This window comes from Rhodamnia argentea, chromosome 6 (genome assembly GCF_020921035.1).
Source record: "Rhodamnia argentea isolate NSW1041297 chromosome 6, ASM2092103v1, whole genome shotgun sequence".
NCBI lineage: Eukaryota > Viridiplantae > Streptophyta > Magnoliopsida > Myrtales > Myrtaceae > Rhodamnia > Rhodamnia argentea.
Window position 1 is genome coordinate 3,492,653 of NC_063155.1, and position 15,694 is coordinate 3,508,346.

Below are 15,694 nucleotides of genomic sequence, written 5' to 3' on the forward strand. Positions count from 1 at the left end.
TTAAGCATGAAGAGCAAGATGTGAAGATGACAGCGAATTGAGCATTCTCACAGCAGTTCTCTGACAAATATAGATGCCATAAGACCTGAGCAAGAGGGCCATCAAAGGATCCGCAGCATTCTATGTGAAGCTGCCTGAACAAGCCAGATTGCTTCATTTCACATTTTGGTCTCCTTTATAACTCCAAATGGACCAATAAATGAAGGAGATGAGCATCATAAAAAATTATGTGATTTCCAACTATCCATGACTCACTTCGCTGAGATAAGTATTTGGTAGACGAAAGTATCACATCTTGCTACTACCTTTGCAGATTTCCGCATCACCATGGCATATGGCATAAGAAAATTCAGCACAACACCGGTCAGGCCATTTATTGCAGCATTTGCAGATGAATCAGTGAACTCCAACATGAATATCACTCTTTAACCACTCATCTTCGCACAATGAGGACAGTGGGGCTAAGAATTCAAGATCGTACATCTGAACAGGGAATATAAAGGCCGGATGCTTATACAAGAGCTCTTACACTGACGACAAAAATATGTAGGAACTCCGGATCTAACTTTATTATTACCGGCTCTTCCACATTACACCACATAGATAAACTGAGACACGAGAAATATAGTGCCTGACAATTTCATACTAGATATCACGTCCTACTTCCAATTTATTAAAAGGTGTGATGTGGTTTCTTACTTGACAAACTTCACAAGCCAATGTATCATGCCTAAATGAGCCTCCTCTGCAGACTTCACTGCAGCGTCATCTTCAACCTTGTATCTCACTGTCCATCCATGAGAAACTTTGGGAAAGATCTTCACGAATCCATCAACCTGCACAACAAGAATAAAGGAGAATCATTTCCAAACTTCCCATAGGAGAGACTAAGACACAGAGGAGGGTGAGATTCAGTTCAAAATTTTTGAAAATCCCTGGCACATTGAGAACTCGCAAATCAGAGTGATTAATGAAAACAAACATCATTTGGAGAGGGATACAGACTATCTAGTGAACAAGGGCAAAAACCATATTAACATACAAGATAATTCATTCATGATTCTGTTGCAAACAGACAGGCTTAGTAAAAACATTTGCACAGGCCCAAAGTAAATGAAGGACTTGAGGATATTTGCATCTGATCAAAAAGTTTTGCCCGGTCTTGTCTTGACTTTAAATGGCAACCAAAGTGTAACGCATTAGGCTTTTATGAACTTTATCTTTTCAAGACCAATTTTCCGTTCGTTGAAAATGTAAAACACCGTCAACTTTTTAAATAGTCTAGCATCCGGAACAATTGCCGATTCATCAGAAGGCATACTCGTACATTAATCAAAAGCAATAGGCTTTCTTACCTCGGACTTAGCCGCAAGCACCTCTTCAAACTGTTTGAGAAGTTCTGGTGGAGACATATGATCCATCTCAGCTCCTAGCACAGCAATAGGAACCTTGACTCCTGCCGGCACACCAATCAGTGAATAAACTTGTTTTGAAAGTGCACCAACAATAGGCTAAATAGACCTTTTTGGGCCATACTAAACAGTGGTCAATTAGCCCACTAACATCTATATACATTTTTCCCTGGCGACTGGAATAAAATGGTTTTACAATGCTCGTTTCGGAGCACGGTGCACATGCACTCGTGGATAGACGATGGTAAGAGGGAGCGTTAAATAGGTAGAGAAAGTACAACTACCCTAGATTGCAAAACATCAAGAAGAAGAGGTTTTATTCAAAGAGGCCAATGATATCCATTGCCTTCATTTTCCAGCATACTCATGTTTGAAGAAATGCAACTTGATGTACATACTTGTTTTGGGTAATACTTCAACTTGCTATGTTTATCAAGAAGCTGTGAAGTCTGTGAATGGCTGAAAATTGGCATCCACATACCTTTGATATCATCAAGAGTGACAAATGAAGGATGTAACAGCACTGCAGCTTGGATAAGCTCGCACTTGGCTAACTCAACCACAACCTTAGCTGAAGAGAGAATAAGTCACCATAAGGAACAATATTATGAAATAAAAGAAATGAAATGTTATCAAAAGAAATTATTCTGTCCGATATGTTGGTTCAGGGTCTGAAGAATGCTTTGCATACCACCCCAGCAGAAGCCTGCTGCCCCTATCTTAGATATGCCTTTACTTTTCAGAGCTTGAATAACTGGTTTTGTCTCTTCAAATCCTTTATCCTGTAAAATTGGTGATTAGCTTCGGGCAGAAGAAGTATCTATAGGGAGCATGCACCGTCCACACCTAGATGAGTTCAAATGAAATTTAACCAAACCAAACACTAGCAACAAGAATAACTCAATACAGGACAAGACTAACACACCAAGAATACACGAACCCTTTAAATGGGACAAGGAAGCACCATGAAGTAACCGCATTTACAAGTTGATGAACAATCAAAGAGTACAGGAGGTCTACAACATCAAATTTAACGACATAAGCTCCTTTCCACAAGCTATAAGACCACGTGCTCCAAATTACAAACCATCGTCCACAAAACATGAGTAAAACCACTCAACAGGAGCTATCACAACTCACAAAAGTTAGTTACTATGTAACAAGCCGCCCTAATCCACGTGAGCCAAGTCACTAAAAGGAGTATTCAAATATTCATACAAAGTGGAGCCCATTTGGAAGTGTGTTTATGACATGAATCCATCAAAAAGGTCTCTCTCATCTCATGTGTAAATTGAGGTGTCATAGACTTCTCCACTTAAAGCATCAACATCCTCATCAATATTGGCTTATGATCTGTAGCGATAACCCTAATTTAGAAGCAATTCAATCCATTATCGCCCCTTTCACCATCCTATAAGCCTGTAAGGAGCTGCACCTTGTTCAAGTCCTCTCGTCCCAACGATCACTCCATGCCCTTGTCAGAACAACTTCATACTTCATCTCAAATCGAATAAATACAATAGAGAAATTCTTCAGTGCTTCATAAGTAAAGACCAACCCCACATATGATCAGCAGTTTCTTTGATTACTTGAGTATTTTTTTGAGCGCCGACACATGAAATCAGAGCAAAACCCCCTCCCGTAGACGTGGGGTTCTAGGACGGACTACACTGCTAGCCCATTAGATGAACGCGGGGAGTGACGTCGGGGCAAAGGGCTCGGATAACGTGCAGCTCCTTGCAGGCTTCTATGATGGCAAGCAGGATGTATTGAGTCCCACATTGGATAGGGGCAATTCACTCGGGTATAATTTTGTGTGGATGAGAAAGTCGGTGATTTAAGTGGAGGTATTTGTGACACCTCAAGTCTCACATCGGATTGGAGGGAAGCTTCTTAAATGATTTATAGGTAAGGACTCATCTTAAAGAGTCACAACATTCCTCGTGGAAGCTTCCTACGTGAAACAGATATGGTTGTCACATACACCATGGTAACGAAGAAAGTAATCTGACAACCATTGAAATATTATTACCTCCTTTGTATAAAAAACTCTAACCCCTGGTATTACTCTTTTCTCTCTTGGGTGTATTATGTGAATCCTCTTAGAAATTCACGACTTCCAATGGTAAGAAACTATTCTATCTAGCAAATTAACAATGTCAACAACCCCACAATTTAAATTATCTCAATTTCTTCACGTACTATTTAGCAGGATCTTGTGTTACAGAAAGCCAAAGGAAGGCTAAGGACTTACAGAACAGTGTTTCTAACAATTAGGAATAGATGAGTAACAGACACTAAGTTTGAAAAGAACTAAGTTGAATGACCAAAGATGCAACGTGGCATATGACTGAGTCATCAGCAGAAACAAAAGATCACATTGGTATGGTAAAAGTCAATCATATCCAATCCGCTAATCTCAATGAGCATTCCAATTTCCAACTACAAACAGATGAAGACCCCAAGCACTTTAAGATATGTATGACAAAACAGAACTTACAGCTCCATGATCTTTTATCCAAACTCCTATGGGCCTCTCAGGATTCTCAGGTGCATAAGGATCCCCTTTGAAATAGTCAGGAACAACAACATAGAAACCAGCAGCTGCAACTTTGTCTGCAAGTTTCCTGCAAATTGGGAAGCATTGTAAATTGTTAAGTTTTTGGAAGAAGTTGTGAACAAATTTTGGAGACTGTTATTTGACATTGTACTCTCATTTCATGCAAACATTACAGAATATCATCGATCAAACTAATCCAAGGGAGTGCACATTCAGGAATCCAGCTAATCCACAATAGCTAATGGTCTGTACCTCAAATTCGGAGCTTCATACCCTGCACCATCAAGACAGACAATTCATATCAGAAAACCATCAATACATGACAAGGAGCCAAACATATTATTTGGCCAACGATAAAGTGAATTAAATTAATTCTGTTTCCGCATTACGAATTCAAGAACTTACGATCAAGACTCGAGATTGCAGCAAAATGAGGAAATTCAAGAAAAAGGTTGAAGAATTGTTAACACACGCACTTGACAAAAGAAGGAAAAGAGAAAACTAAACTGAAGGTAACCATTGATGGTGAATAGTCATTATATGGCGAATAGTCATTATCCACCACAAAGTCGACCTTCCCCAATCAAAATTAAGCTCAAGTCTCATCACCCACTACCTCAAAACAGAATCTGGACACCATCCATCACAAAACCCCACCTATAAAATCCTAACAAACGGCAACAAACGAAGCTCACTTCACATAGCGAAGCCAAGAACTAGAACAAAAAAGGAACGAACACAAAAGAACAAAACTTTCAAGACGCGAGGTTACGCACCGAAGATGTCGGAGACGAGAAGGGTCGCGACCTTGGAATCCGGCGAGCCGACGACGTAGGCGTTGAGGCCACCCAGTTGCTCCACGTGTCCCGCTCCGCCGCTCGGGTTGAGGGTCGGAGGGTTTTCGCAGCACTGGGGACCAGACATTGCTGTGAATGAGAACTTCCTTCACGCGGATGATCGACGATTCACGAGGGGAGAAGGTGCAGGAGACGGGGACTATAAGAAGAAGAAGAAGAAGAAGAAGAAGAAGAGAAGCAGGGAGCGAGTGAAGAAACGAGAAGAAGGTTCCAGCTACAGACACTTCCATCTCTCTTATTATTATTATTATTATTATTATTAATTTTTTTGCAGGGTGGGCATCTGGCAGAAAAATGCGTTTAATAAAAATTTAATTGAAGTAAAAAGCCATTTGATAAAAAAATTTGATTTCTAATTGTGTTTTTCAATTCTAGAGTGAAAATTTTTGACTGATCAGATTTTGAGTCTCATCCGAGAAGTAAAAAATTTTCACTTCCTCGACTTAGAATGGCTACTGTAGTGAACCATCTTCTATTTTCGGAAGCTGAAATTTATTTCAGTTATCAAATACATTTCTCAACTGGAAATCAACTTCTGAAACAGAAATTGAAAAATCAACTTCTGCTCAAAAGCAAAAGTAGAAAAACCAACTTCTTGCTAGAAGCTATTCTCAGTTTTAGAAGTGTTTTCATGCGGGTCCCTAATCTCAAAGTGGTGACCACTTTTTACTTTGTGTAAATAATCAAATTCTTACAATAAATTATAAAAAAATTACACAATTTTGCTAAAAAAAATATATATTAGTTAGAAGTCACGATATCCGATCATATTAGAAATAGACCTGTCAAATGGATGGCTCAAGTCGGGTTTGAATTGAGTCATAAATGATTTGGCCTAAATTGACCCATGTAAGACCTGTTTGTGCATAGTGCAAATTTCTTGATCTATACCTAACCCATACCAAATACATACCCGATCCGATCCATATTATTAAAACACTTATATATTTAATTCAATATAAGAAAAATTACTTCTTATAAATTTTAAAAAAAAATCATATTACTAAATCATTGTGGATAATTTGAATATCTTTTTATTTTAAAATCCGAATTTTCTTATTTTTATTTTTATCTGAATTTAATTGGTTTTTCTTTTGAGAAATCTGGTACTTTTTCTTTTTTTTCCTTCTAAGACCGGCGAGGACCACCTGACCCTCGCAGACCATAGGTGAGGTGCCCCCTCCCACCCACCGCCCTCACTCGCCTGCCGCCGCCGCCCGGCCCGCCGGCTTCTTTTCATGGGAAGATGATCTCTGCATGCATGCCATGTCCTTTTTCATTTTGCCTAGTTCTGTTTTGGTCGAGTTTGTGCTCGAACTCTTGTCTAGAGTTGAAAGTCCTTTCGCAAATAGAAGGATTTTTCGTGGGCTCCGACGTGGCCGAGAATGTTGAAAGTCCCCGAAATCCATGTTTGAGCTGAAGACTCGCTGTTCTGTTTCTTCATTTGATTTTCGTGCCTAGTTTCTTTCTCTCTTGCTTGCGACCCTACTTGCTTTCGCTGAAAATTTCTCAGGTCCGTCACCTTCCTTTTCCCTTTCTAATTTCTGCTGGCTCGGGTTCTTCTCTTGTGGACAATGATATGATAGAGGTGGGTATTGATGGCTGACGGTCCCAGGGGTAATGATTGTTGAATCGGGTGGTGGTTCGGTGAGGAGTGGTGGTGGCTGTGCTCGGTTTAAAGGTTCGGAGTTGTAGATCATAGATCAATGAGATTACGCAATAAATCGGCAAGCGATTAGCAATAGGGCGGCAGCGGCTGGCAGCACGACCCTGTCCGTGGTCGGCGAGAGTTAGCCTACACGCATAAGAAAAAAGAAAGAAAAAAAGAAAAAGTAAAAAGAAAAGTAAAAAAAAGAAAAAAAAAAGAAGGAAAAAATCAAAGCGAAAAGTAAAAGAAAGGGTCTCGTAAATGGGTTATCTTAAATGTGTTATATATGGGTTCATACCGGACCCATTTATAACCCACTTATTTTGGTATCTTATTTTTGTAGACCTATTAATTTGGCCTGCTAAGTTTGTCATGATCCATTTAAATGCTTGCTGGTTATTAAATGAGTTTTGAACCCATTTTGACAGGTCTAATTAGAAATCATGGCTCGACTCTTGATGGGTGCAAATTTTTTCTTTAAGATGCTTCAAAACCGGTTCGCGAGTAGAGCTAGCGGTTCTCGGTTTTGCATTTGGAAATGAACCGGCCTTACGTTAATGGAATCATAATTGAATCAATTCTCTATGGAATCGGAAAATTATTCAAAAAGTCCTAAACCTATTGCACTTTTACCAATTGAGTTTTAAATCTTTAAATTGTGCTAATTAAGTCCCAAATTTTTTCACATTTTTCCAATTATGTTTGTCCGACCAATTTTGGCTGAAAATTGCCGACGCCTCTTTTTATGTGGCATAGTTGGACCTGAAGTGGATAATTTTTTTATAATATTTTAAAATTTTAAGACTTTTTTGGATTTTTTTATTTTTACTTTCCTTTTTGCTTCATTTTTTCTGTGTTTTTTTCTAGGCCGATGAGGGAGGCTATTGCAACCTCGCCAACCACGGTCGAGGACCTTTGTGACCCCATCCGTTGTCGGGCAAGGCGGCCCTCGCTCTCCTAGATCCGGCAAGGGCCTTCGCGGTCATGCCGGCCTAGAAAAAAAGCACAAAAAAGCAAAGAAAAAAAGGAAAAGGAAAATAAGCAATAAAAATTCAAAAAAATTGAAAATTGAAAATATTAAAATATTATTAATATCATCAACATCAGTACCGGTTGTGCCACGTAGGACAGCCGTTGTACACGTTACTGATTTTCGATCAAAATTTATCAAATAGGCTCAATTGGCAAAATTGAGAAGGTTTATGACTAAATTAACAAAAATGTAATAAATTTATAATTTTTTGGATGATTTTTCCTCTAGAATCGATCTTAAACCCGCCGATACAAGCCGGTTCGATCTAGGTCAATTTGGTCTATTTTTTGAGTTGAATCGGACATGTTATTGTTAGATTTTGGAAATGTAATGTGCTAGTGTGTAAGAATGTGGTCATAAATCATAGATGTGGCAAAATGGGTCTAAAACAAACATTTTACTCATATTTACTAATGGTGGGTCATAAATGGATGACTTAAATTTTAAAAACAAACTTAAGTGGGTCTAAATGAGTTACTTAGAAATTTAATGGGTTTTAAACGGGTCATAAATGTGTTAGCTAAGATAACTATCTATAGATTCGACCGAAAAAAGAAGAAGAAGATAACTATCTGTGGATTATAGCTAGGTTTTCTTAGTATTTTTAAAAATTTGAATTTTTAATAATTTATTATTTCATTAATTTTATTTATTTTATTAAATTTTTCTTTTTCCACCTACCTTTGTTGCAATTGGCCAACGATGATCACCTGCGAGCCTCGAGTTCGCAAGCCTCGGGCGAGCTCATGCTTGCCTAGATCGGTCGAGCTCAAACTCGCCGAGATTGGTTGCGTTTGTATCGGGTTACTAGGCTACCGACTGATGCCGAGGCCCCGGCAACTAATGGAGGAAGGAGGTAGAAGGAAGAGAAAATAAAATAAAATAAAATAAATAAAAAAATTTTTTTTTTAAATTTTTTAAAAAAATTATGAAATTTAGCCCTCGATGAATCTAGGAATGGGTGCCGAGGACTTGGGGCTCATCCTCGATATTACTGGACTTGGCGTCTCGGCCTCGGTATTACCACGAAGCCCTCGCATCTTAGAAGCAAAAAATGAAAGGGAAAAACCCCAAACTAGTATACCCGTAGCAAATTTATTCCAAACTATTTTTTTGATCACGAAAAATTTAAAAATGGTACAAATGTGACAAATTTATTTCAAATTATTTTTTTTAACCACTAAAAATCCTAAACTAGTATACATGTAACAAATTTACCCTCTGTTAAATTGGGTTAATACCACAAAAAATTTCAAACCGATACACATATGACAAATAGGAAGTAAAAATCTCAAGTTGGTATACCCATCAATTGCCACGTATAACTTAGCACTTTAACGGTTAAATTTAAAGAAAATTAACGGAGAGTAAATTTGTCACAAATGTATTAATTTGGGATAAAATTGTCACAAGTGTACCGGTTTACAATTTTTTATGGCTAAAAAAATAGTTTGAGGTAAATTTGTCATGGTCGTATCAGTTTGGAGTTTTCTATGGTATTAACCAAAAATAAAAATTGTCCACAATGTTTTAGGAATATATATATTAAAATGTATAAGAAACAAATTTTTTTATATTAGATTAGTTATGAAAGTGTTTTAATAATATGGATCGGGTCGAGTATAGGTCATTAGATTTGTATTATATTAAAAATGAGTTAAAAGGAGCTAAATGAGTCAATTTGGATCGGACTATTTTCGATCCGGCTCACCCCATAGCACTGACCAAGGGATAACAAAAGCACAAGGAAGAAAGCATTTAGTAAATAGCTGTGTTACAACAAGGAAGGAAGAGCTGAGTTTTGTCTGTGGGTCTGCACGGACGGACGCTGGACATTGTTGATTTCTAGGCCGGCTTCTTCTACCTTTTCGGCCGGTTGCAAACATAGAAGGCTGGGCTAGTTATAACCTTTATTCTGACCCCCCCAAAAAAAGGGGTCACAGCCTTTGTTCACCCGACTCTCCCGGCAAATTCCCTCCCACACAAGTAGAGATATTTGCCTCTATCACACGTGCCGGACTATCAACAGCCACGAGTTCAAACAATCACGAGTTAAACTACACTTAGACCCATCAAACGGATAGATCGTATCGAAAATGATCCGACTTAAATTGATTTGTCTAATCTGTTTTGACTCATTTTCATATAATACAAGTCTAGTGACCTATACTCTACCTATCACAAACCAAATCCGACCATTTTGCTAAAAAACATGCATATGTAACATAATATAAGGAAACTCATAGCCAAACCGAGGTGAGAGCAACATGTGAGTGAAGAGAGCCATTGAATTGAGTTGGATCTAAGTAAGTCGTGGACCTACTTAATATCCATATTATTTCGAATTTTACCATTTTAAGATAAATTTATGAACTATTTATCGAATATAATAACCACTCAGCCCATCAAACATGAGTTAAGAATTTGACGTTCATGTCCATTTTGACAGGTCCAGCTACACTCCATAAAGGTCTAACTAGATCTTCACGTATATTTCAGCTCCTCCGCGTGTTGATCAATATGTAGTAACTGATCAAGACGCACAAACATTTACATGGCAAGGGAACAAAACATAGTGTGTTCAAATAGTTGTCAATTTAGTAGATGTGTCGTCCAATCCGAAGTACCGTTACGTTGTTGAATCTTGCACATTCATAAGTTGTTTTAATTTCTCCGGGCATAGATGTTAACCTGCTCAAAAGAGAACAAGGTATCTAACTGAGTCCAAGCATTCAAAATAGAATAATTAAGCGTTCCAATTTAACCGGACGTTTCCGAAGAAAATAAAATTTCCAAAAATAGATTAGTTGTTTGGCGTCCATGCGGGTCTATTATGCAATGAAAACGCCACAAACTCCATTTGTTTCGCAAAAAATATAGTACTTTTTTAAAATATTCTTCACGAAGTTATTTTTCGGGAAGATGTTAATATTTTTCGATGTTTAGCTAACAATTGAAAAAGAACCGGAAAATACCTTCTGTCTTTTGGTAAGGAAAATCACTTTGCTTTTCTTTTGATAACCACGGGCGCAGTGGTCTCAAGCCCGAACTCCGGACTATCGGGCACGACCACGAGCACTGGCTTGGATCCACCAAAATCGAGCCCGAGAACTCGATGCCTTTGCCGGGCTCCCTGGTGCACCGGCCCCTGCTAACAGAGGCCGGGGCCTAGGTTCCCGGCGTTTGGAACTTTAAATCACAGCAAAGAAACACCAAAACATCCGACGTCAGGGGTGACGCACCACCCAAATCTGAACTCACCATGCAGAGAAAGAAACTCCTACATATGTAAATAAATCGAAAGAGAAAGGATTCCTTTCTCCTCCTGGAAAGTCAGTCTAATGAAAGCCCCTCCCCGTCCACACTGTTCAAGAATCATACGACTGCAGTCCCACCGTCCACCACCCGAATGGTATTTCTCTGCAGCATTTGGACCCTCCGTATAAATCTAAGTCTTGATTCTCCTCTCCTTGGCCTCTCACTTCATTCCATCACAGCATTGGTTTCCAAGATTCGTTCATGCCAACCAACATGCCCGCCGCAGTCCCCGCTTCCCCGCACCTGCTCGTTTATCCCTTTGGCGGCTCCGGCCACATCATCCCTCTCCTCGACCTCACCGACCGCCTCCTCTGCCGCGGCGTCCGAGTGACTGCCCTCGTCACCCCTTTCAACTACCACCTCCTCCTCCCACTCCTCTCCGACCATCCCTCGCTCTTCCAACCCCTGGTCATCCCGGCCCCTGACACTCCCTCTCTCTCCGAAAACGGCCTCATTGTCAAGATCCTCTCCATGCGCTACCACCACTACCCGGCGGTCCTTGAGTGGTTCAGGTCCCACCCCTCACCGCCGGTCGCCATTTTGTCCGACTTCTTTCTCGGGTGGACCCGACACCTGGCCTCAGAGCTCGGCGTTCCCCACGTCGTGTTTTCGCCCTCCGCCGCCTTCTCGGTGTCCATCGAGTTCTCGCTCTGGCAGAACCTACCCGAGAACGGCAGCGACGATGAGAACTCGCTGGTGACATTCGGCGACGTGCCGAACTCGCCCACGTACCCGTGGTGGCAGATTTCACACCTATTCAGGAAGTACAGGGAAGGAGACGCCGACATGGAGTTTCTTAGGGAGTGCTGGCTGGCAAACGCGGGGAGCTGGGGCGTTGTCTTCAACACGTTCATGGAGTTGGAGAGAGTCTATGTCGACCACATGAAGGGGAAGTTCGGGCCAGGCCGGGTGTGGGCCGTGGGCCCGCTCCTGCCTCCTATGGATGACGCGGTGAGCCTGACTAGCCGGGGCGGGTCCAGCTCGGTCCCGGTCGAGGAGGTGCTGAAGTGGCTTGACGGCAGAGAGGAGCGCTCCGTGGTGTACGTATGCTTCGGGAGCCGCACCACGCTGGCGAACGACCAGATGGCGGCGCTGGCAACCGCGCTGGAGCTGAGCCGGGTCCACTTCCTGTGGTGCGTGAGGGAGACCGCGGACGGACGGGTGCTGGGTGGCCACGGGCTCTTGCCAGACGGGTTCGAAAGCCGCACGGCGGGGCGGGGGCTGGTGATCAGGGGGTGGGCCCCGCAGGTGATGATACTGAGGCACCGCTCCGTGGGCGGGTTCCTGACCCACTGCGGCTGGAACTCGGTGCTCGAGGCGATCAGCGCCGGGGTGGCGATGCTGACGTGGCCGATGGGCGCGGACCAGTACGCGGGCGCGAAGCTGCTGGTGGACGAACTGGGCGCCGCGATCAGGGCTTGCGACGCCCCAGGCGACGCTGTGCCTGACCCCGCCGAGCTGGCCCGGGCGTTGACCCAGTCGCTTGACGAGACGAGGCCGGAGAGAAGCCGGATCAAGAAGCTGAGCGGGGCGGCAGCAGACGCGGTCAACGGAGGAAGCTCGGACAAGGATTTGGATGGATTCGTGAAGAGTCTAATGGAGCTTCAACGTGGAAGAAGTGACGCCGGGATTGATGGATAGTGTTGATGGCTTGTCCAATTTGCTGCTACCCTTATAGTTTTATTGCAAGAAATGCTTTCATGACAGCCTAATAAGATCATCGGTTATTTTTAACCGTAAATCTACACATCATCATCGCATGTTTTATATAAAGTACTCATTAATTAAAAAATCGTAGGGTCGGAAATAATAATATTATTATCACACGTAGCAACTCCCTTTTGTTATTTTACTTTTTTCCATGCTTATTTTTCTCTTTTTCATTTTCTATAAAAGTGAATATTTAATACTTATCCAAGAGGCCAAGGAGGCAAAGGAAAGAGACTTTTCTTTTATTAGTGGGAGGACTGCTTATTCGATAGAGTTACTGAAGGTGCACATCAATTTTCCATGCAAAGATTGTCTATCTAATTTCCTTATTACTAAAAGAATAAGGTAAATTGGAATTTAAATACCAATTTACCATCAATCATAAAAAAAGTTGTTGCCCAATTAAGAAGCAATGACGAAATTTTCACCATGATGAACTTTGGTTAAGCCAATCAATTGTAGTCGTCGTCTTGGGTGTGTATGAAAACGGGGTGTAGAGGGGCCCAAATGAATAATAAAAATTTGATGTGGGACCTGATGTTGTAACTAAAGTGCGACCAATTTGATATGGTATATTTCGACAACTCGCCTCAAATTCTCGTTCCACAGCCCACGAAAAAAGGCCAAATGTCTTATCCGCCATCAGTTCGAGCGATTCAACCCCTCACTTTCTCATCAGTCAGGAAATTAAGGGTGAATGAGGCTATTCGCTAGAAATGCTCTTCCCCCCTTTTTGGATTTCAATTCGATCCGAACGACTGTAGTTCGTAAATCCGATTTCACCGACATGGATTCTCGAAATGCCGCTCTTAGGAGCAATGAGAAATATCGAATATGAAATCACGCTATGAGTAAATTCACTCTTTTTTGGCTCCATAACCTTAGATAAATCGATTGTTGCATACATCTTGACCATTGTTACTCGAGAAACCTCGTTGCATCTAATAATCTATCAAGTGTATCGACCCTCGCACATTCCATTAATACAAATTGTCGGCAGTGCACCGTGCAGTCCTTGAACTCAATACAAATTGTTGCATACTAAGGGGTAGGGCTCAAGAGAGTTTCCTCAGGAGGCATGCTTCCAATTCCATCCGCGCTTGATGTCCCTGCAAAAACTCAAAAAAAAAAAAAAATTGTATAATTACGCGTTGCGAACATGTCCATAAATAAGTAATTGGCGAGGGCGCCGAGAGACACTAACCCGACGCCACGAGCAATCGGATTGCTAGGAGAGCCAGAGCTAAGTGAGGAGAAGTTCGACAACGGCGAGAAAGGAAGGTTGAGACATTTTGCAGCATTAAGGGATGTGATCTTATCTATAATATGTATATGGGCAAGAGAGTGACGATTTTGTTTCTACACCTCGAGTATTAAAGCGGTTGCTTAAATTGGAGTCAGATTTTGACTAAGTAAATGGGCCGATGGTAAGAAAGGAAGGTTGAGACATTTTTCAGCTTTAAGGAACGTGATCTAACGTACACTACATATATAGTAGGTGTCATTGGTCCTAGTTCAGTCTGGTTGCACCCCGGAACTAGGAACCGGACCCGAGGTGCCTGTAATCGGATTCGGTTACCAAGCGGTCCAGTGGAATCGATCGCAATAATCAAGAGTATAAATGGTTTCTTTAAAGATTTTTAAGAAATGACGTTAGAATTTTTAAAAAAACAAGTCGGTTCCGTTCAAATGGGCGATTTCACACTTCGAACCGGGAACCGGACCAAACTAGCTGGCTCGATCCGGTCCAATCGATTCTTTTTGCTCACTCCTTATGTTTAGGCAAGAGAGATGGTTTTGTTTATACATATCTATCCGAGTATTAAAACGGGGCAGCTTAAATTGGAGTTAGATTTTCAATATGTCAATGTGACGACGGCCACTTATATATAAGTTCCGCGATGATGAGAAATAAAGATTGAGATATTTTGCAGCATTAAAGAATGTGATCTAATGTATAATATGCATATCGGCAAGAGATTGATAGTCCTGTTTCTACATATTCGATTATTAAAACGGTAGTCTAAATTGGAGTTAGGTTTTGAATAACTCAACATGACGACCTACAACTACTTTGAATTAAATTCTACCGTTGAATACGTCCTTCATAGTTTTCCCCGACTAGACTTTCTTGATTTTTATCGTTGTAATATGTTAGAGACGGATCTCTCGGAATTATACATATGCCTCTCTTGATTGTGTATATTCCAAATCGAATATAAATCAATACCATAATATCTAGCTGCTTCAGATATTCGTTTTATAAAGTCAATAAATAGGTACTTTTATTCAATAAACAAAAGAATTACACAATTTTCTCCTCCGTATATAAATATGAAGCTTTTATGTGTTCGGGTCCCTGAATTGCTTTTGACACTGAATGGAGGTCAAAGTGATTCTGCAAGGTTCGAGAAAATATTAGGTAGGTCGGGGTCAAAACGTCACCGTGCGCCTCGGCCAATCACGTAGCGCCATGTAGAGCCATGTGAGCCAGTGGTCCCCACCGGCTTTTTTGCACAAAAATATTAATTTTCCCTTTTTCAATTGAAAAAACCCTCCTTTTACCAGACTTGTGTACATTAAGGCTATGTATGATAACGTTTCTATTTCTGGGAATATATTTGAAACAAAAATATTTTTTTGTGTTTTTGTTTCCAACTACGATTTTCAAGAACAAAAATGCGTTTGATAAGTACAGAAAAAAACACTTTTTTCACTAAAAGGAAGGATCTGCAACCGGTAGCTAGTGGCGGGCGGTGGCGGGCAGCGACGGTCAGCAGGGGCGGAGGCCGGCGACCTGGGACGGGCGGCGGCGGCCGCTTCAACTCCTCGCCGACGATGGTGGGCGGTGGTGGCTTGCACAAGCTCGCCCTCGAGTTGTTTCTAAAAAGTGTTCCAAAATCTAGAAACAAGTTCTTTTTGTTTTTCATTTTTGCACCAAAAGTGTTTTTGTTTATCAAAAGTGTTATTGGAATACTTTTCAAACAATTTTTTACTATACGCGTTTATGTTCCTAAAGTGTTTTGGAAACACTTTGGGAACAAAAACACTTTTTCTGAAGTGTTACCATGTAGACCCTAACTACCCTAGATTTAGCCTGCTTTTTCTCTCTCCTCTTTTTGCTCTTCTCAAGAACGAAGACGTGATTCTCCTCTC

The 15,694-nt window shown here is 41.1% G+C and overlaps 3 protein-coding genes across 3 annotated transcripts in view; 1 reads left to right on the forward strand and 2 right to left on the reverse strand.

The window, feature by feature from the left end:
* LOC115744916 (glutamine synthetase leaf isozyme, chloroplastic) overlaps positions 1-15,694 on the reverse strand; it is a 645,880-nt gene that overhangs the window by 458,048 nt on the left and 172,138 nt on the right. The window lies entirely within an intron of this gene.
* LOC115744828 (endo-1,3;1,4-beta-D-glucanase-like) lies at positions 406-5,036 on the reverse strand. The gene is made up of 8 exons (XM_030680211.2): positions 4,998-5,036; positions 4,749-4,962; positions 4,225-4,246; positions 3,913-4,039; positions 2,104-2,194; positions 1,894-1,983; positions 1,356-1,456; positions 406-836 (listed from the first exon to the last, which is right to left on the reverse strand). The coding sequence occupies exons 2-8, from the start codon at positions 4,894-4,896 to the stop codon at positions 696-698; spliced, it is 720 nt and encodes a 239-aa protein (XP_030536071.1). The 5' UTR covers positions 4,897-4,962; positions 4,998-5,036; the 3' UTR covers positions 406-695.
* LOC115744826 (UDP-glycosyltransferase 89B2-like) lies at positions 10,998-12,507 on the forward strand. Its single transcript, XM_030680208.2, has one exon. It carries the CDS (start codon positions 11,030-11,032, stop codon positions 12,467-12,469), a length of 1,440 nt encoding a protein of 479 aa, XP_030536068.2. The 5' UTR covers positions 10,998-11,029; the 3' UTR covers positions 12,470-12,507.